General features: G+C 56.3%; 4 protein-coding genes across 5 annotated transcripts; 2 read left to right on the forward strand and 2 right to left on the reverse strand.

The window, feature by feature from the left end:
- Positions 1-1,103: 1,103 nt before the first annotated feature.
- TSPAN10 (tetraspanin 10) lies at positions 1,104-5,733 on the forward strand. Its single transcript, XM_086356561.1, has 3 exons — positions 1,104-1,154; positions 2,299-2,891; positions 4,771-5,733. Exons 1-3 carry the CDS (start codon positions 1,119-1,121, stop codon positions 5,228-5,230), a joined length of 1,089 nt encoding a protein of 362 aa, XP_086212687.1. The 5' UTR covers positions 1,104-1,118; the 3' UTR covers positions 5,231-5,733.
- Positions 5,734-6,417: 684 nt separating this feature from the next.
- PDE6G (phosphodiesterase 6G) lies at positions 6,418-12,812 on the reverse strand. Its single transcript, XM_086356598.1, has 4 exons — positions 12,714-12,812; positions 7,943-8,186; positions 7,447-7,487; positions 6,418-7,008 (listed from the first exon to the last, which is right to left on the reverse strand). The coding sequence occupies exons 2-4, from the start codon at positions 8,086-8,088 to the stop codon at positions 6,932-6,934; spliced, it is 264 nt and encodes an 87-aa protein (XP_086212724.1). The 5' UTR covers positions 8,089-8,186; positions 12,714-12,812; the 3' UTR covers positions 6,418-6,931.
- Positions 11,302-12,851, reverse strand: OXLD1 (oxidoreductase like domain containing 1). Of its 2 annotated transcripts, none has more exons than XM_086356597.1 (2): positions 12,714-12,851; positions 11,302-11,862 (listed from the first exon to the last, which is right to left on the reverse strand). In XM_086356597.1, exons 1-2 carry the CDS (start codon positions 12,726-12,728, stop codon positions 11,461-11,463), a joined length of 417 nt encoding a protein of 138 aa, XP_086212723.1. In that variant the 5' UTR covers positions 12,729-12,851; the 3' UTR covers positions 11,302-11,460. The 2 variants fall into 2 exon arrangements, with proteins under 2 accessions (XP_086212723.1, XP_086212722.1); XM_086356596.1 differs by having other exon boundaries at positions 12,669-12,800.
- Positions 12,852-12,854: 3 nt separating this feature from the next.
- On the forward strand, positions 12,855-18,513 carry CCDC137 (coiled-coil domain containing 137). The gene is made up of 6 exons (XM_086356566.1): positions 12,855-13,050; positions 13,431-13,564; positions 15,000-15,222; positions 16,644-16,726; positions 16,847-16,926; positions 17,174-18,513. Exons 1-6 carry the CDS (start codon positions 12,914-12,916, stop codon positions 17,393-17,395), a joined length of 879 nt encoding a protein of 292 aa, XP_086212692.1. The 5' UTR covers positions 12,855-12,913; the 3' UTR covers positions 17,396-18,513.
- Positions 18,514-19,870: the final 1,357 nt, after the last annotated feature.

Below are 19,870 nucleotides of genomic sequence, written 5' to 3' on the forward strand. Positions count from 1 at the left end.
ACTTATGGGCTTCCCTGGTGACTCAAACGGTAAAAAATCTGCCTGGGATGCAGGAGACTGGGCTTTAATCCCTGGGTCGGGAGGATCTCCTGGAGAAGGGAAAGGCTCTGCATTCCAGTAGTCTTGTCTGGAGAATTCCATGAACAAAGGAGCCTGCCGGGCTACAGTCCATGGGGCCACAAAGAGTCAGATACAACTGAAGCAACTAGGCACACACACAACACACGTAATTATATGTATATATTTATATATGTGGAGAAGGCAATGGCACCTCACTCCAGTCCTCTTGCCTGGGAAGGCCCATGGACGGAGGAGCCTGGTGGGCTGCAGTCCATGGGGTCGCAAAGAGTCGGACATGACTGAGCGACTTCACTTTCACTTGTCACTTTCATGCATTGGAGAAGGAGATGGCAACCCACTCCAGTGTTCTTGCCTGGAGAATCCCAGGGACGGGGTAGCCTCGTGGGCTGCCGTCTGTGGGGTCGCACAGAGTCAGACACGACTGAAGCGACTTAGCAGCAGCAGCAGCAGCATTTACATATGTATGTATATAATTATGTTGGTCAGTCGCTAAGTTGTGTCCGACCCTTTGCAACCCCATGAATTGCAGCACACCAGGCTTCCCTGTCCTTCACTATCTCCTGGAGTTTTCTCAAACTCATATTCATTATATATATATATATATATATATAATTTCTTTCTTTCAGTGAATAAGTCAGAGGATAAACTGGCATTTAGCTGTGGGCTGGTCTCCCAGGCTATTACTGGGGCCCAGGATCTGATCCTCCAGCTGAGCTGAGGGGCAGCACTGAATCTGCCAGGCTGTCCACACCGGGACCCTCTAGCGATGACCACGAGGCCAGCCCCCTGACAGCTCCCACGTCATGCCTGCACAGAGCAAGGCCAAGAATCTGGGCTCAGGAAGAAGAATTCTCTGCATCTCAACAAGCAGAGGCTGTGTTAAGCCCTAAAATATGACTCCTCACATGATCTGGTCGTGACCACGGCATCCCAGTGGGGCTCACAGCTCACAGAGCAGCCAAGGCCACAGGCAACACCAGGCCTGGTGTCCCAGCCAGAGAAGCCAGCAGGGTTCAGTACACCTGTCCTGGGGAAGGATGGAGGAGGGGGAAAGGAGCCCCCTGCTGTCCCAGGTAAGCAATGACTGCCAGGGTTGGGGGTGTTCTCTCTCCGAACCCACCCAGAGCCCCAATGTGTACTGGGGAGGCAGGATGCCCTGCTGCTAAGATTGGGGTGGGGCTTTACTAATCAGGTGCCTTAACCACCCCCAGCACCCTGTTCCGACCCTGAAAGGTGACCCAGCGTTGCCCTTGTGTTTAACATGGTGTGGGGTGCATCCACACCCCAAGGATAGCACACACCCAGGGACCATCACCCATCGGGCCACCCCCACATTTCCCCTGCCCCCACCCACCTGTGACCCAGCCCCCATCGGCCTTCTCATCTCCCTGTTGCCCACTGTCTAAGGCTGCCATCCACTCAGCCCCGAATGGCCCCTAGACAGGAGATCTGGCAGGTCTCCCTGTGGATCTGGGTGATGGGAGGGTGGGCTCTGGCTCGGTGCAGAAGGGGCTGAAGGCCAACGTCATCGGCAGCTTGTCCTTTTGCTCTTACTGACGTGAGGTCTGGGGGATGCTGATCAATAACCCTTCTTTCCTCTGCTCTGATGCGATCAGACAGGTGGGGAGTAAAGGGCTCATTTCTTCCTGGGAAACTGGGGACTCTGCCCAGGCCTGGGGTCTTAGCTTCCTCATTCTTCCCGCAACCAGACTTCAAGGGCCTGCTGCCCCTTCCCCTACAGAGAGGGGGCAGAAGCCCTCCCACACCTGCCTGCCAGTGGAGGGGTTGGGGAACAGGCAAAACTGAGGTGGAGACTGTCCGTCAAGGGATGAAGTTCCATCGATGAAACTGGCAGCTTCTCCCAACCTCATGATCAGTGATTCAGGCATCTGTTGGGGAACTGGGAGGAGGATGGGACCCCCAACCTTCAGCACCCCGTTATTCTTTACCTGGGTAAGGTCAGGGCCCCCAAACTTGGCTTAGTGTCCTCCTGGAGGGCAAGGTGGAGTCTTTGGGAGGCCCTGCATCCCACAGAGCCCTGGTCTCCTGGCCACACCCATGTCCCTGGGCTTCTAGGGTCTCTGAACGCCCCCTTCCACCTCCGCTGTCCAGCTTCCTCCCCCTGAAGGGTCTAACCCTGCTCCCAGCTGAGTGTCACAGGGTCTGAGTGAAGGGGGTCGCACCGGTGAGACCTCCCTGTTCCTTCTTCCTCTGCAGGAGGCTGGAGGTCAGGAATCACCCCTCGCCGGGAGCAGCTCCCTCACTTCCAGTCGCCCAGGACTAGCTCCCTGGGAGGACCCGGCCTGGAGGGCAGGCTTTGGGGGGTTCCTGGCCTGCTTGCTCCCCTCAGAAAGCAGCTGCCTCAAGTGCCTACTCTTCTTGTCCAACTTCCTCTTCTCCCTGCTCAGCCTGCTGGCCCTGGCCATTGGGCTCTGGGGCCTGGCTGTCAAGGGGTCTCTGGGGAGTAGTTGGGGGTCCCCCCTGCCCGCAGACCCCATGCTGGGACTGGTGCTGGGCGGGCTGGCGGTCAGCGTGGTGAGCCTGGCGGGCTGCCTGGGTGCCCTCTGCGAGAACACCTTTCTGCTGCGCTGCTTCTCCGGGGGTGTCCTTGCCTTCCTGGTGCTGGAGGCCGTGGTGGGGGCCCTGGTGGTGGCCCTCTGGGGTCAGTTACAGGATGGCCTGGAGCACGTCCTGCGCCTGGCCATCACCCACTACCAAGACAACCCAGACCTGTGCTTCCTCATCGACCAAGTCCAGCTGGGGCTGCAGTGCTGTGGGGCGGCCTCCTACCAGGACTGGCAGCGGAACCTGTGAGTCCTGGAGCCCATGAGGGAGGAGGGCTGGAGAGGGGGTGGGCCGCACTCATATGCCCATACTCACTTGTACACACACTCACCTGTACAGGCTCCTCACCCATATACTCACATGTGTGCACACGCTCATGCAGGCACATTTGCACATGTACATGCTCGGGCCCAGCCAGGGCCACGTGATCACGCAGGGATGTTAACAGAGAAACTCAGCTGGCAGACGTAGAAAATCATTTTTGGAGATTGTTGTTTTGTTTTTTTCCAGTAAGGACATCATACAAGACATCTCAGTGTCAATTGAAAATATCTTTTAGGTGAATCTAGCTTCCCTTAGAGAAGGAAATGGCAACCCACTCCAATATTCTTGCCTGGAGAATCCCATGGATAGAGGAGCCTGGCAAGCTATAGTCCATGGGATCACAAGAGTCGAACACGACTTAGTGACTAAACCACCACCAGCTTCCCTTGTGGCTCAGCTGGTAAAGAATCCGCCTGCAATGTGGAAGACCTGGGTTCAATCCCTGGGCTGGGAAGATCCCTTGGAGAAGACAAAGGCTACTTCAGTATTCTGGCCTGGAGATTTCCATGGACTGTGTAGTCCATGGGGTCGCAAAGAGTTGGACATGACTGAGCAATTTTCACTTTCACTTTAGGTTAATCCAGGACATCCCTCTAGACTATGACCCCACGGTTCTCCCTCTACCATGTGTGTATGTATGTGTACATGTGTGTGTGTTTAGAGTCACATGGAGACTCTTGAAAACCAGCCACTTGTACCCGAGACTCCCTGAGATGTGCTGAGCCCTTCCTTCCGATTACCAGGCACCCTACAAGCACTCGCAAGGCTTGTTCTCACTGGGTGGCCATGTGTGACTTTGGGTTGGTGGCAGCCCTTTCTGATGTTGTTATGTTCACCCAGCCTACCGGTTTCCAAGCCCCGGCCTTAGTGAAGCCCACTCTTCGAGGAGATGAGACTGTGCCTGTATGGGGCGGGGGGCAGTGAGGGATGAGCCTGCAGCTCACAGGGCCCTGGACGCTTTGACTAGATGCCTAATCAAAGCCAGGGGCACCTGAGGGCTGCCTGAAGCAGGTGATAAGAGCAACACTCCCCCCAGGCCCTGTGAGCTCCTCCCAAGCCTCCTGTCCCTTGTTGCTGTCCAGTGTGGCCCCTCACACCCCCACCACAACCCACTGATCCCTACAGAAGCCTCTGCCAGTCCTCAACCCACCTTCTCCGGCTCCAACCCTGCTGCTCAGACCAACTCAGCAGCATCTGTGGGGCGAGGCCGTCTTCCTTCCAGCCCCCATCAAACGCTGGCCTCCCTCCAACTGTCGTGTGTGGTGTGTGCCTTCTAGCCAAGAAGCTTGTGCAGAGGCCTGCCTGGTGTGGGATGAGTTATAGAGAACTGGATATTGTGTGTGTGTGCACGCGCGCATGCGCAGGTGTGCATGTGTGTGCCTCTATACATGCATGCCAGTGTGGATTCATGCTGTGTGTGTGTGTGCACTCATGCCTCTGTACTTGCATGCATACACGCGTGCATGCCTACATGCCTATGCATGTGTGTGGCCATGGAAGTTTGGAGGTGGGTAGGAGACATTCTGGGAAGCTCAGTGGTAAAGAATCTGCCTGCCAGTGCAGGAGACACGAGTTCAGTCCCTGGGTAGGGAAGATCCCCTGGAGAAAGAAATGGCTACCCACTCCAGTATTCTTGCCTGGAGAATCCCATGGACAGAGGAGCCTGGAGGACTACAGTCCATGGGATTGCAAAAGAGTCAAGCACAACTTTAGCGACTAAGCAACCGCAAAGAGACAGTTCACACTGGGGTCCCAGACCAGGGGACCTGCCCTCCAGACTGACACTGTATGCCCTTCCAGGTACTTTAACTGCAGCTCCCCTGGGGTCCAGGCCTGCAGCCTTCCTGCCTCCTGCTGCGTTGACCCCTGGGAAGGCGGAGCCTCTGTCAATGACCAGTGCGGCTTCGGGGCCCTGGGCCTGGACGAGGACGCGGCCCAGAGGGTGGTGCATCTGGAGGGCTGTGGCCCCCCGCTCCTCCAGTGGCTGCGCAGTAACATCCGGACTGTGGGCTGCTACGCCATCGTGGCGGTGCTGGTCCAGGGGGTGGAGCTCCTGCTGGCCATCCAGCTGGTGAGGGCCCTGACTGTCCACAAGGGGGCAGAAGGGAGTGGGGGCCTGTCTGGAGGAACCCCAGACCCAGTGTCCCACCCTCTGCTAAACCGGTCCTGGTCTGACCAGCTGGGGGGACAAAAGACCCCAAAAAGATGCGGTCTGGGGCCGCAGGCCTCCCCTCCCCTCCCAGGGCATATGTCAGAGTAACCTGCCTGGGTGCTTAGGGACACACGTCTTGAACCCTCAGGCCACCTCCACCTACTGACTTCCAGCTTCCTAGGGTTCCCTTTCCCTCACACTGCCTGCTTGCTTGCAAACGCTGCTGTTCCAAGTGTAAGCTGACCTTGACGATGGCCTGGCCAGCATCTGCCTCCCACGAAGGGTGCCAGGCAAAGCCACCTGGCCGGCAGGGAGAGCGGGGGGCGAGAACTGGATGAAATCCTGCTGCCAAGCCCCCAGCTCTGAATTTCACCTTGACTCTCACTTCCAATTTTCACCTCTGACCTCCGCTCCCAACTGCCTCCAAGTCCCACCTCCAAGCCCAGCCTTCGAAGCCCCATGTCTTCACCGTAGCCTGGCACCTGCACTCCTCTGGGGCCATCTCCCCCTTTCCTGTCCGTTGAGGCTCAGGCCTCTCCCTCCAGAGTCTTTTTTTTTGGCACAGTGTAAGTTTTATTGCGATGTATCACTCATACAGTAAATTGCACCAACCTTAAGTGGGCAGCGTGAGGCTTCTTACTCGCCTACACACCTGTGCACCCCCTACCACTCCCAGGTCTAGCTCCAGCTCCAGCAGAGTTCTTTGTCCCCTACCCAAGGTCACCCCCGTTGGACCCTTGTTACCTTCAGTTCGCATGGCTTTTTCTGACCTTCACATAGACAGGATCATGGGGCCCCCTTCTTGAGAGTCACTGTCCAGTCACTGCTGTATGAACAGAGCCCCACATCCGTGTGGACATGCACCTGGGCAGTTTCCAGAAGGTGACTGCTAGTAGGGACAGTTTTGTGCAGGTCTATGTGTATATATGACAACGTGCCCCGCTGTGGGGTCAGGAGTGGAGTTGCAGAGTTGCTGGTGGGCATCTGTCTGGCTTTAGTGGACACTAAGGGTGGGCAGGGGAGCCCAGTTTCCCTGCACCTGTCTCCTCACCTGTGGGGAGCAAACAGGCCTTCTTTCCCCTTGACCCAAGCTCCCATCCCTGCAGTACATGAGGCTGCCCGCCTTGCCCCGATCCAGCCTTCAGGAGCCTTCTCAGCACCCAACGTGTTTCCTCCCCTCAGCCTGGCCGAGGCCCCCCCCCATCCCTGCCACCTGCGCCTGTGCCATCCACTCCTACTGAACAGACCCTATCCTCGGGCCCTGTCCCCACTGACAGCACACCCCAGACAAGTGGTGGGGAGCACGGCTAACTTTATTTGAAACAGGACAGCGAGCATGGGCCACGTTGGAAAGGACAAGCTTCCTACTGGTGTGACTGGTCCAGGGGGTTCTCATTGTCTGACGCCTGCAGGACTCCTGGCATCCACCTGCTGGCCCAACGGCTTCAACTGGGAAAGGCTAGTGAGGGGAGCCCGTTCTCACCCCCAGACAGTCAGGCCAGGAGGCGGGGTGTGGCAGACACCACTGGGAGGCCTGCCCTAGCTTTCCAGCCTGGGGAGGAGAGGGTCTGTGGATCAGTGTTTCTGGAAGTTAAGCAGAGCCTGGCTGCCCCGAGAGGGTGTCCTGAAGGGAACTGGTGGGCTCCTGGTAACTAGCATTCAGGAGGCTCCAGGCTGCCGCCCTGTGAGGGTCTCCAGACACAATCCAGACACTCTGGACCTCCCGGGGCACAGCTCTCCTCACAGGAATCTTGAGCAGGGGGTCAGGGTGGGCAGCGGAGTAGAGGGGCTGAGGGCGGGGGTCCAGGGCTAGATGATGCCGTACTGGGCCAGCTCGTGCAGCTCCAGGTGGTTGAAGGCCTCCCACGGGCAGATGACGGTGATGTCTGCAGGACAAGGGGGCAGCAGGTTGAGGGTCCCATGGCCCCCAGTGCCGCCACGCCCTCCGGGCCCTGTTGTCCACACCCCAGTGGTGAGAGTACAAGGTCCTTGAGCGTAGAGCCCTCCTCTCAGGACACACTACCTCTGGGGGGTATTGAATGGGTGCCTTGCCCAGGAAGAGAGTGGGTACAGCAGGCCTGGAGGAGGTGGGGTGCAAGGTGGGCCTTGCTGCTGGTGAGGGGGGGTTGGGGTGGGGACAGCAAGAGCTTTGTTCCTCCCAGCCCCTCCAAGCACCCACTGAGTAGGAACGACCCCACTCAGGTGGTGTCTGAAGCTTGCAGTCGGGAAAGGGAATGAATCACAGCTAGGGGGAGGTGCCCTCTGCCTGGGGTGGGGGGCTGGGCGAGCGGGGGGACCTAGGTGGACACTTGTGGTTGTCATACCTGTTCCCAGGCCTTCCATTCCAGGGATGTCATCACCAAACCTGCAAGGACAGAGCAGTCAGGGCCGGTGGCCAGGAAGAGGAGGGAGGGGGGCGTGTGTGGACTTGAGTGCAGGTTCCTGGGAACGTGGTGTGTCTGAGTGTGTCCTAGGTGTGTACAGATAGGGCTGCGTGTGTGGAGATGCACATCAGTAAGTGGGGTGCTGGTTGAGTGTCTGGGTGACAGTGTGGGTGGGTGTGCTTTCCAGACCTTTCAGCAATAACAGCTAAAAAGGACCCCCCTACCCGTCCCCAGGGAATGGGGACCCTGAGACAGGCCGGCTCAGGCCCCCGAGAACTGCCCCACCCACTTAAGAGGATGGGATCGCCTTCCACCAGAAAAGGGTGGCTGAGGCCCCACCCAGCCCCCCACCCGCAGTGCAGCCCCCCTCCCTCCTGTACAGCTGGTGGGCCCTCCACCCCCCTCTCAGAGCCACCCCTCCCACAGCTCTGCTTACCCTTGGACACCTTTCTTGGGGGGCTTGCTCTTGAACTGCCTGGTTTGCCGCTGCTTAAATTTTGGGGGCCCTTTCCTGGGAGTGACGGGTCCCCCCATCACCCTGGTGGCCGACCGGATCTCGGCCTTGGGTGGCTCCAGGTTCATGGCCAGGTTGGCAGAGATCCCGCAGCGACCTTCAGCTTCTGGACTCCCTCACGCTCTGGGCCCTCCTGCTTCCGACCCTCCTCGCAGGTCTCAACTCCCTGGAGTAGAGGAAATCCTGCAATATGAGACCCACTGGTCCCCAGTAGGACTTGGACGGCAGTCCCCTGCCCTGGGGAGCCTCTGCCAACTGCACCTGGGGCCCAAATGAGGACCAGGAACGGGGTGAGAGTGCTGGGTGGTCCCCAGGGGCACCCTCCTGATGGCTTCCTCCTTCTGCATTCCCCATCCCAATCTCTGGGGTGGAACACTCAGCCTCATTTATGGGGGCATGTTGGGCACCCAATGGTGCCTAAAAGTAGCCTGAGAAATGGGAGGGCAGGGGAGGGGCCTGTGTCACATTGAAACCCCCAACTGTGTAGCTGTGTAGCCTTGGTTCTAGCAGCATCTTCCCTCTGCTGGTAAACACAACCCCTCCACCCGCCACCACTCGCTAGGTGCCAGCAGCACCTGCTGGTGTCCTTAAACCCACTGCATGAAGTGGCCTCCCTTCCTCCTCTCCCCCAGAGCTTCCCCCTGGATGCCCTAAGCCCTGGTGACCTTGGCCAGGGGAAGCTCACCTTCCTTTAAGCCTATTAGCACCAGAGGGAGACTCTAATCTCTCAGGAAACACTGTGAGCCCAGAAGGTTCTGGGGCTAAGTACATGACACAGCCAGGAGCCGTAGCTACCCTGGCACTGGATGCCCCAGGCACCACCTCTTGTGGCCCCTTTTCTTGTCCCCCATTTGTGGGCTGCAATGCCTGACTTCTGTCTGTGGCCACTGCCTGCCGCCTGCTAGAGTTTAAGGGCTGAGACTAGTTGGGAGGCAAGGACAGCTGGTTCTATCAAGACCAGTGAGGAAGGCCTGGCCATGAGTACCAGGGCACCTAGGGTTGGATGGGCCCCGCTGTGGACCTCCCCTCCCTAAGTTTTGGCCTCTGTGCTGGCACCAGCATCAGCCTGAGAGGAACCGGGGATCAGGGGCTGGATCTACACTGGGGCCAAGGTGGACAGCAGCAGGTCTGGTGGCCCTGACGGCTCAAACCCCACAACACCCGCTCCTCACGGCCCAGGCGCTGTAGGCCCAGCCAGACCCTTTCGTCAGTCCCAGGCCATGGGCCTGGTGTGGGCAGTTCTGAGACCTGATGGAGCTCCAACTATCAGATGCTATCCCATGGAAACCACTGCCTGAGCTGCCCTGGCTCCAGCCTGGCCTGTGGCTTGTGCCCATTTAGGTTGGTTGAGGGTGTGTGGCCTGAGGTTCCGAGACCAGTGCTAGCCTGGGGGACAGCCTGCACCACCATCTGACACGGGGAGCAGAGGACGTGATAGGCTGGGCATCCTCTCTGAACAGGGCAGTGGCTGGCCTCCCAGAGACCCAGACCTCAGGACGGTGGTGAAAAGCCCACCAGCTCCCCACTCTCTAGGCAGATACCCACTAACACCCTTGGGTAAGAGGCCACCAGGAAAGGCAACCTGGGAAGGTTGCTACTCACCAGGTTCTGGGGCAGCAAGTCTCAAGGGACCGTGGGTGTGAGTGGCAGGCCTCCCTCAGCAGGGTGCCCGCTGGGCATTTATCCTGCAGCTGGGTAAGCTGATTAGGACTGTGCCTGACATCTCACTAATGAGATTGTGGGGCTGGGTAGCACTACCGAGGATTCCCCGAGATGGGGGAAGGGGCTCAGGTGCGGTCAAGGTAAGGACAAGCTGGGGACAGGGTCAGGACAAGCAAGGGATGTATGATCATGAACAACCAGCCTCTCCTGAAGCTGCTTGTTTTTAAAAAAATATTTATTTGCTACGCTGGGTCCTAGTTGTGGCATGCGAGATCTGTAGTTGCAGCATGGGAACTCTTAGTTGTGGCATGTGGGATCTAGTTCCCAGATCCGGGGTTGAACCCAGGCCCCCTGCATTGGAAGTACGGAGTCTTAACCCCTGGGCCACCAGGAAGTCCCTGAAGCTGCTCATTTTTGAAGCAAAGATGACACGGCACTGGCTGCCATCTCAGGCCTCTCTCCGCTTTCAGTCCTGACTGCCGAGGAACCCCTTTCTGGCCCCCAAAGCCAGGTAGCCTGGTCCTGATTCACTTTGGTGGGCTCGCCTCTTATCCCTCCTCTTGCTGTGTGTTCTAAGGAACTCCTTCCACCCAAGGGCCTTTGTACCTGCTATTCCCACCACGTGGTACATTTTCTACATCTCTCACCTTCCCCTAGCTTCCTCCTCCTGGGACTTCACAAAGATCAACCCCAGGTTCATATACACATAGAAAATCTTTCTTTTTTTTTTTCATAAATATGTTTTATTGAGAAACATACAGTAACTTCTTCCTACATCTCTGAGATTAACTACCTCTATGTTGTAGACCCCTTCAGGGGCCTCAGGCCCACTAAGGTCTGTTGTGCTTTTGTCTCCCAGGAAATCTCTTCCTGGGCCGTTTTCAAATCTGTAGGACATGACTGAAGTAGATGCTCTCTGACATAAAGTGTAACAAACCTGTATTGCTACTATCATGTATTGCTACTATCATGTTTCTCTGAAAAAACCAAAGCTGATTCTAGATGACATCATTAGCTGGCCAAGACAGCTGGCACGACTGAGTGTATCCTCAGGCATTATTAGCATGGCAGCATGTCTTAGGGCTGTGTCGTTTCATTCTTCTGTCCACAGATCTGCCTTCATGGAAAATGCTGGCTTTACATTGAAGGCCTCTACCTGGGAAGGCCTGTTTTATCAGCTCAACTCCTTCGTGAAGTTGGATGAAGTCGGATCACAACCCTAGCTTTTCTTTTAAATGAGGAGATAAAATAGGCATAAATTCGTTTAACCCTGTCCGTCCAGGCCACTGGTATCAGAGCTTGGAAGTCTGCAGTTGGATGGATGGGATGCTTCCCAGGCCATCTGTGGGCATCTGTGCCCACCAGTGCTTTGCTAATGGCCACCTCACAGGACCAGATGGTCCTCCCTCTGCCGCACCACTGACAGTGACCAGAGCTGACCTGTGAGTGAGACTTCTGGGATGCTGGGACATGGAAGGGGGCCCCTGGGGTCATTGTCACTTGAATAGTCAAGGAAACAGGTTTATTTTCACCTTCACAGATTGGTGAAGGCTGTAGGTGCCCTGTGGACATATGATAATATGACATAAGCCTACAGATGATGACACAAAAGCCTGCTGTCTAACCACCGCAGAGAACATATTTATTCTCAGGCAAAGTCAATAAACAGCTCTTCCTACTCCTGCCGACACCAGCCGCACGAACGGGCCGTGGATAAAGGTGGCGGTGCGGGATCCTGAGGAGGAGTATGTCGGGGTGAGGGTGTCTGGCCAGGTGGCTCAGCCTCCACTCCTAATGCGGAGCTGGATCTCCATCCGGAGGAAGGCCTTGAGGTTCTCATCAGTCACATGCTCCTCCAGGGCAGCCAGGGCCCGCTCCCCGCCGTCCTGATAGTGCTGCAGCAGCGCATCTGCGTATTCCACCCACACACAGTTGGGGCAGCCACTCATGCAGCAGTTGGTGGGTGGCTGGAGCTCAGGTGGTGGTGGGTACAGGGGTCCTGAAGGGCCCCCACCCTGTAGGGAGGACTTGGGCTGCCCGGTGCCCGCTGCACCTGCTTGGGACCCCACTTCCACATGGTTCTTTCCAAACTCTCTGTGGGCTTCACGGACTTGGATCCTGCGAAGAAGGCTGCCGCCTCCAGGAAGCTTTTGGCACCAGTCCCAGCTGGACAGTGGCCCCTAAGGATGCAGATAAGCACATGAGTCTCTAGGAAGCTGGTAAGGCCCAGCCTGCCTCCTGCTCTGGGCAAACTTTGGCTTCCTGTCACTGGCAGGGGACTCCATGTCTTTCTCAGCTTCCTTAATTCCTGCATGACCTTAGACAAGTTACTTCTTCTTTAGACTCAGTTTCCCATTTGTAAAAGGGACCTGACGCTTGGGATGAGGATGACCCATAAGTTCATGAGAGAGGCTGGGTTCAAGGCCTGGCACTAGGCAGGCACTCCAGCAGATGGTGAGTGGAGAGACTGTACCTCCAGCTAAGATGCCTTTGCCTGGTGGTCAGGACTGTGGCGGGGGTGGAGGCTTGTGAGCTCCAGGCCAAACAGCCACCTCTCCCTCTCCAACCAGTACTCCCACATTTCCCTCCCGTGACCATCCTGACTAATCGCATCACCCCTTCATCCCTCTTCCTTCTGTCACAGGAGAAGCCCAAGTCATTCCCAAGGTCCAGGGCGCAGCCTTCTCCCCACCTGGAGCCCCCACCCAGGCCCCTTGCTCTGTCTCCAGGGCACTGAACACGGGCCCAAACTTTATTTCTCTAACTTCTCCAGCGAGGAGCATCAGCTCCTATTCACTGAGGTTTCCCCAAAGGCCTTGCACACAGCAGCTGTTCAACAGGTACTGGACGGGGGGAACGAGAGCAGAACCCGCCGGCACTACCCCGAGGTCTGATCAGCGGCCGGAAAAGCGGGGCTCCTCCGCCCCCATGGGGCCCAGCCTCCCGAACACATCCCGTCCCCGTCTCCGTCCCCGCTTGTACTTGCCCCGCCGAGGGTAGCGGCAACCACCGCCCGGCCTCCCCCAGTTACCCTTCTCAGCAGCATTGCCCGCGGCCTGGCTCACTGCGCACGCGCTGCAGGCGGCCGTGAAAGGCGGCCGTCCTGGCCAATCCCGACCCGTCAGGGAACTGTACAGCGCCGATGGGAGCAGGAAGCGGAAGTGGGGGGCGTAGGGCGGGACCGCGCGGGAGTGCGGAAATGGCTGTTCTGTGAACCCCGTGCTTGCAGAGATGGCTGGACTCCGGCGCGGAGCGGCGGCGGTGGCCCCGGCGGGAACGGCGGGGTTTGGGAGACCAGGGCGACCGCAGGGCCGGAGGCAGCAAGAGTTGGGGAAGCAGCGCGCGGCGCCACGGCCGGGACCGCGCAGGTGGGTACGGATCTCACCGCCCTGAAGACACCTCGGCGCCCCTCCGCATGCCGGGCACAGCTCGCTGCCGGGTCCGGGCGGTGGGCGTCCCGGAGGATCAGCTGGGTCGGCAGAGCCGTGACGGAGTCTCCGGTGTGGCCCATGTCACCTTCCGGGCGCCGTCTTGTCATCCTGGACGAAGTCAGGTCCTCCCACGCAGGGAAACCGGTCCAGGGACAGTCTCCGGGCGGGCTAGGACGAGGTCGTGCTCCCTTGACCGGCACGCCCGAAAGCGGCCCGGTTAGCCTGCGAAGTTTCTTTCTCCAGGCTGAGCTGCGGTTTCTCTGATTCTGTTTATGCTCCACTTGAGACCTGTCTCACCCCCGTGTTCTCCTTCACAGCAAAGAAAAGAAGAAAGTGAATTGCAAGCCCAAGAACCAGGATGAACAGGAAATTCCTTTCAGGCTGCGAGAGATTATGAGGAGCCGGCAAGAGATGAAAAATCCTATCAGTAACAAGAAGAGGAAGAAAGAGGGTAACTGCAGGCCTATGCTGGGTGGCCAAAAAGCCTTGTGTGTTTGAATCCACTTAATTTCACAAATAAAAAGAAATCTGCCAGGCTTGGGCAGTTCAGACGGTGCAGGAGCATGTGGAAGGCTGACTGAAGGCTGGTGTCACCAGGGCCAGAGCGGTGGGTGGCAGCAGGTGACAAGGTGGTTTCAGGTGAGGCTCCAAAAGGAGTCCCTGGGGCCTCATGGGTTAAGATGGAAGTGTTGATTTCCACCACTGCCCCCCAAGAGTAGTGGAGATACATCAGAGGGGACAGTCAGTTCAGATTTACTTGAAGAAAAAGGTTGCTATGTAAGGATTGAGGGAGTGAGAGGACACTGCAGGCCAGCCTTACTATGATGATGGTTCCTTGGACCAGAGTGCAGAAGTCATGGTGGAGAGAAGTGGATGGTTTCCAGAGGTTATGGAGGGAATTGATCAGACCCTCTGGGAAGTTCATTTCCACACCCCCCCGCCCCACCCCTTTCCCCAAGGCCAGGTGGGGTGCCCACCTGTCAGCCTCTCCCTGAATGCTGGGGGAATTGGGTCCAGAGTGTTTGTGTTTCGTGTACACGTATAGGTGTATGTGTTCCTAAACATGATACTGACTTTGCAGCAATGCTGTTTTGTCATTTCTTTGTAAACCTTAGTCTTTTTATTGGGGGTTAGATGGCTGCCAAATCAATAGTGAAGTAAAGAATTGAGGAAGCAGAGGGGTAGAGGAGGTCACTGACCCAGATGGATGATGGCACATTCTGAACCATGCCCTATAGAGTCAGCACTTTTGGGGGGTTAAATTATTTTAAAAAACATAAACTTATGTATATGGTGAAATCAATTCTGAAAGGTATGAGGTGAGGTGTCTTTGAATCCTGTTCCCTCCCCCTAAAAGAAACCACTATTCATCTTCTTTTTGCCTTCCCAGGGGAAATGTTAGGCCTATTTTAGTTATTCACATGTTAGTCATACATATTTCACATTTCACATATTAGTAAAAGCTATACTTTCATTCTGTATATTGTTTGGTGTCCTGGGTTTTCCCTTCCAGTGGATTTTGTAGATCTTTCCATGCCCTTTCCCATAGCTCCACGAAGCTCTCCTCAGCAGTTGTGCAGTGACACGTTTGGATGAACATAAGGGCATTCATTCAGCTGGTCACCTAGTGACGGACACTTAAGGTCTCGTCACTTTTTTCAGCTGAGCTGCAGAGGACATCTTTGATGTGTGCCAGTGAGCTGTGGGGATGCCACCCAAGGGTGCCCCCAGCTGGCATCTTAGAGATTGTTTAGTTCCCATGTGAGTCTGCTCTTCCCTTTCTGCAGCCTGGGGAGGGGAGATGGACATGGTGACCAGCCCAGCACCACCCAGTCCACCCCGCTGCCTTCATCACTCTCCCCTCTGAGGTCTCCCTTTGTCCTCAGCCCAGGCGGCCTTCAGTAAGACATTGGAGAAGGAAGCAAAGGGAGTGGAACCAGACATTGCCATACCCAAGTTCAAGCAGAGGAAGTGGGAGTCCGACAGGGCCTATGTCCGGCGTATGGAACAGGAGGCGCAGCATGTGCTGTTCCTCAGCAAGAACCAGGCCAACCGGCAGCCCGAGGTGCAGGCGGCTCCCAAGAAGGAGAAGTCAGAGCGGAAGAAAGCGTGAGTGGGAGCTGGAGGGGCTGGGAGGCAAGGCTGTGGGGTTCCTCGAATGTCTTCTACATTGACAGCATCTTGTTGCCAAGGGGCACCCTCCCCACCCCATGATTCAGAGCAAGCAGGACCTGGTGTCAGTCTCTGTTTTTCTCTGCACCTCAGCCGTTTGACCTAGGAGGCTCTGAACCCACAGAACTCTGAAAGCCTAGTGTTCAGAGTTTGTCTGTGCCTCTCTGTGGAAAGCATCAAGGGATCCAGGAGCCAAGCGAGGGCGAGCTGTCCCCTCCAGCCCAGTCATTGTAGGGAAGTAGAAAAAACGTGAGACTCCTTCCCAGGAGTGCTTGCAAGCCACCAGGGGGACTGTTCCTGCCCCACAGAAGTTAGTTTCCAGGATTGACCTTTCCAGCCCCAAAAAGATTTGAGAGCCTGTAGCTGTGTCATTTGGACAAGTTCTGTGACCTGTCAGACTCAGCTTCCTGGTGAAGATACTGGCACCAGGAGGAAGCCCACCACCAGCTGCCCATCCCTACTCTCAGCCCTAGAGGTCTAGGACACAAGCTATATGCTACCTTCTTGAGCCTGTGGGTGGGGGCTGGGGCAGTGGTTTTAGCAAACAAATGCTTTTTGAGATGTGTTTCTGCCTCTACTGAAACTTTTGTCGTGAACCAAGCCAGGCCTTCATCAGAAATTTCTCTGAAAGCAGGGACTGCCTGGGTAGCCCAGTGCTGCCACTGCGAGGGGCATGAGTTCCATCCCTGCTTGGGGGAACTGAGATCCTGCATGCCATGTGGCGTGGACTTAATTTAAAAAGAAAGAAAAAAATTTCCCTAAAGCTGTAAAAGTTTGATTGTTTTCAGCTTTGTGGAGTTTCTCCATGTCCACTTATAGTACACGTACTCCTCATATTAGCCAATGAAAATAACATCACACAAAACCGGTCCCAGGTACCAGTAAAAGCCACAGTGATCTCCAGCACTCATTGGACGCTGATTCCAGTAACAGTAAGGAGCCACGTCACACATGCTACTGTGCAGGGCCCTTGAGACCCAGCAGCACAGTTGACACTTGGGGCAGGTGATTCTCTGGGGTGGGGGCTGTTCCATGCCCCGTAGGACAGTGAGTGGCATACCTGGCCTCCACCCATGAGGTGCCAAGAGCACCCCACACACACACACATTGTAACAGCCCAGGACATCTCTAGACATTGTCACATGGCTCCAGGGCTACTGATGCTGAGGACCCTTGACCTAGAGCTTTGGGAGGGTCTGCTGGGTTCAGGAGCGCTCTCTGTAGGTCGTGGGGTTTGGAGGCAGCCCCCTGGGGTCTGCCGTGGAGCATCCCCCGTGAGCAGGGGTGACCTCTGCCTCTTCCCGAGTCCAGTCAACCGAGGGTTTAGGAGTAAGAGCAGCACTGTGCTCTCTTCCCAGGTTCCAGAAGCGGCGACTGGACAAGGCCCGGCAGAGGAGGGAGGAGAAGGCAGCAGAGAGGCTAGAGCAGGAGCTGCTCCAAGGTAGCTTTTCCAGAAGCAGTTGTGTTGGGGTCAGTGGGTGGGCTAACAGTGGCTCTGGGTGCCAGGGCTGCAGGGCTTGTGTGGGCACCAGGCTTCAGCTGTGCTCCTCTGCCCCTGCAGACACGGTGAAGTTCGGTGAGGTCGTGCTGCAGCCCCCAGAGCTGACTGCCAAGCCCAGGATGAGTGTGAGTAGGGACCAGGTAAGCAGGAGTTCGGGGAGTTGCCCTTTTTGCTCCTTGATGCTGCTGGGTCCAGGGCATACAGGAGAGCACCATGTTCTCACGGACTGACTTTTGGACTTTTGAACTGACCTAGACCCTTCCTGGCGTGCTGCGATTCATGGGGTTGCAAAGAGTTGGACACAACTGAGCGACTGAACTGAGACCCTTCCTTAACCTCCCCTCCTTCGTGAACCTGTGCCTCAGCCTCCCTCTCTCTGTTCTTCAGCCTGGCAAGAAATCACTGATGCTGAAGAAGCTTTTAAGCCCCGGCAGTGTGTCCCAGCCTTTGACCACCTCGCTGGCCAGACAGAGGATCGTGGCGGAGGAGAGGGAGCGGGCCGTGAACGCCTACAGGGTGCTAAAGAGACTGCAGCAGCAGCGGCAGGAGACTCAGTCGCCACAGCCACCCCACCTCCCTCCCGGGAAGAAGCCAGAGATGCAGCTGTGATGACGAGGGACCAGAGCTGCTGCACCTCGGCTGGAGCTGGACAAGCAGATGGCCTACAGTTGAGCGTCCTTTCCTAGGACATATCCTGGGACTCAGGTGGGGGAGTGGGCTCCTGTGTTTTTTTCTCCCTAGAAACTGCTCTTTCAGGAGTGACCATCCACTGGACCCATGTCTCGCACAGAGCATCGTCTGTCTCCTGAGCCCCCGTAGATGGAGCCACCATCTGGGTGAGATGCAGTCAGCGTCGTTCCCTTAAGCCTAGCGTCACATGCAGCTTTGTTCTGAACACACAGGTCCAGGCTGAGACACAACCCAGGGCCACTTTAGGGAGGGCCAATCCCGTAATCCTGTCCCTAAATGCCAGTGAGTTGTAGATACTGCTGACTCGATAAGCGAGGCTCTACCGGATTCGACAGAGCCACATGGCTGGAGCCAAAGCCAGACAGCAGGCTGGTGTGGGGCAGGGGCGGGGGGTCAGCATCTAGGCCACCTAGACCACTGTCATCATGGTCCCCACAGGGCAGGCGGAGCCACCCCAGCTTATGTTGGGGTGCGAAGACTAAGCCACCCACACCGTGGATGGGGAGGCTGAGTCCTTATATCATTAGGGTCTCTGGGGAGGACACGGCAGGGCTCTCCAGCAGGTCAGGAGTGGCTAGACAGCAAGGACAGGGGCCCAGCTCAGGGCTCTCGCGATCAGAGCAGCCATGTGAGTTCCTGCTAAGGGCAGGGCCTGGCAAGGTTTGAACCTCCCACGGGCGCCAAAGGAGAGAGGACCTGGGTTTAATCCTCCTGCTCAGGTGTGGGATATAAATGAGAGCATGGGGATGTGGCTTACAGGCTGCTAGCAGTCGAACATGGAGGGACAGGGTCAGGGCGCTTATCGCCCTGTTGGAGGTTGACAGCTGCTGGGCTGCCTTGCTCTCTACAGCTCAGGCTCCTCTAGCCAGCAAAGGTGGCCTGGGCACCTCAGCCAGTGCTAGGCCTCAGCGCTTGCCAGGGCGGCCCGAGAGAATGAGTGTGGAGTGGTATGGGGTCTGTTTTGCTCTTCCCCAAGTTTGTATTTTATGCAGTGAAGTTTATTTTTGAATTAAAAGATTGAAGTTCTGGAAGCTGTACCTGGAATCAGGGTGTCACTCTCTGGGGTGTGTTTCTGCATGGTGGGTGGCCCCAGCCCTTGCATGGGGCGGCCAGGTGCTGGCTGGCTGCAGTAGCCAGGACTCACCCCCCATCACATGGCAGTTGGGGCGGGCAGCGCATCTCTCGTTCAGTGCTGGCATCCTTCTTACAATTGGGTTCTGAGACAGGCAGGGCAGTGAGAGCAAGGGATGAGGTGGAGCCGCTAAGAAACACCGGTGTTTCCTGGACGCACTGTAAGTATGGATTGAACGTGGGAATGAGGAAACAGGTCATGGTGAAGGAAGTTTGCCCTTGGTCACATGAAATGTGGAAATTATATTTCCTTAGACCCTTGTTGGAGTGCCTCTAAAAACTGGTCAAGTCGCCTCAGCTGGCTTTACCATCAGAGATGTCACCAGGCCCAACCTAACCCATCAGTGATGGTGACCAGGCTGGGGTCATCCCTCTGAGATGGGCCCCCAAGCTGGGCATCACCCCTCAGGAATGGACCCAGATTCAGGTCACCTTTAGAGATAGAACCCAGGTAGGATCAGCCATCAGGACATCCAGCCTGCGTTAAGGGTGTTGACTCTTGGCATGAAATAAGATCTTTGGCGAAAATGAGTTTATTGGAATCAGAATTTCAATTCAGAACAAGCAAACTGTGTGGCAAGATGGAGAAGACAAAGGGAAGGTGAGCTTTTACTAGGTTTTAGGAGGAATTGATGCTTTTGAACTGAAGTGTCGGAGAAGACTCTTGAGTCCCTTGGACTGCAAGGAGGTCAAACCAGTCAATCATAGAGGAAATCAGTCCTGACTGTTCATTGGAAGGACTGATGCTGAAGCTGAAGCTCCAATACTTTGGCCACCTGATTTGAAGAACTGATTCATTTGGAAAAGACACTGATGCTGGGAAAGATTGAAGGCAGGAGAAGGGGACGATAGGGGAGGAGATGGTTGGATGGCCTCACCGACTCGATGGACATGAGTTTGAGGAAGCTCGGCAAGTTGGTGATGGACAGGGAAGCCTGACGTGCTGAAGTCTGTGGGGTCGCAGAGAGTCAGACACGACTGAGCGACTGAACTGAAGTGAGGAGGAAATTAGGAGGGATCTGGTTTTCCATTGGCTGCAGTGAGTAGCTTGTTTCTGAATCAGAGGAAATCTTTCTGCTGGGCCTGTGAGCTGTGGTGCTGAGGGATGCATGCATGAGAGAGCCTTCCCTTCAGAGCTTCCCGACTCCATTCTGATTGAGCTTTCCTTTGCTCATTTCCACATTTCCTCCTCCCTTTTGATCCGGTCTTTGCTTGAGAGCATCACTGATCAGTTTTAGTGGAATTGTATTTTGTCCCTCAATG

The sequence above is a fragment of the Bos grunniens genome, chromosome 19, assembly GCF_055505025.1.
Source record: "Bos grunniens cultivar Pamir isolate PY7600 chromosome 19, Bosgru_T2T1.0, whole genome shotgun sequence".
Classification (NCBI taxonomy): Eukaryota; Metazoa; Chordata; class Mammalia; order Artiodactyla; family Bovidae; genus Bos; species Bos grunniens.

Bases quoted from the DNA above. Each gene is read 5' to 3' on its own strand.
- CCDC137 (XM_086356566.1), top strand. From the start codon at position 12,914: ATGGCTGGACTCCGGCGCGGAGCGGCGGCGGTGGCCCCGGCGGGAACG. The intron at 13,051-13,430 runs GTGGGTACGGAT...TCTCCTTCACAG, and splicing joins CCACGGCCGGGACCGCGCAG to CAAAGAAAAGAAGAAAGTGA. The intron at 16,727-16,846 runs GTAGCTTTTCCA...CTGCCCCTGCAG, and splicing joins AGAGCAGGAGCTGCTCCAAG to ACACGGTGAAGTTCGGTGAG.
- TSPAN10 (XM_086356561.1), top strand. From the start codon at position 1,119: ATGGAGGAGGGGGAAAGGAGCCCCCTGCTGTCCCAG. The intron at 1,155-2,298 runs GTAAGCAATGAC...CTTCCTCTGCAG, and splicing joins GGAGCCCCCTGCTGTCCCAG to GAGGCTGGAGGTCAGGAATC. The intron at 2,892-4,770 runs GTGAGTCCTGGA...ATGCCCTTCCAG, and splicing joins CAGGACTGGCAGCGGAACCT to GTACTTTAACTGCAGCTCCC.
- PDE6G (XM_086356598.1), bottom strand. From the start codon at position 8,088: ATGAACCTGGAGCCACCCAAGGCCGAGATCCGGTCGGCCACCAGGGTG. The intron at 7,488-7,942 runs GTAAGCAGAGCT...CTGTCCTTGCAG, and splicing joins CCCAAGAAAGGTGTCCAAGG to GTTTGGTGATGACATCCCTG. The intron at 7,009-7,446 runs GTATGACAACCA...CTTGTCCTGCAG, and splicing joins AATGGAAGGCCTGGGAACAG to ACATCACCGTCATCTGCCCG.
- OXLD1 (XM_086356596.1), bottom strand. From the start codon at position 12,728: ATGCTGCTGAGAAGGGTAACTGGGGGAGGCCGGGCGGTGGTTGCCGCT. The intron at 11,863-12,668 runs GCAAGTACAAGC...CTGCATCCTTAG, and splicing joins TTGCCGCTACCCTCGGCGGG to GGGCCACTGTCCAGCTGGGA.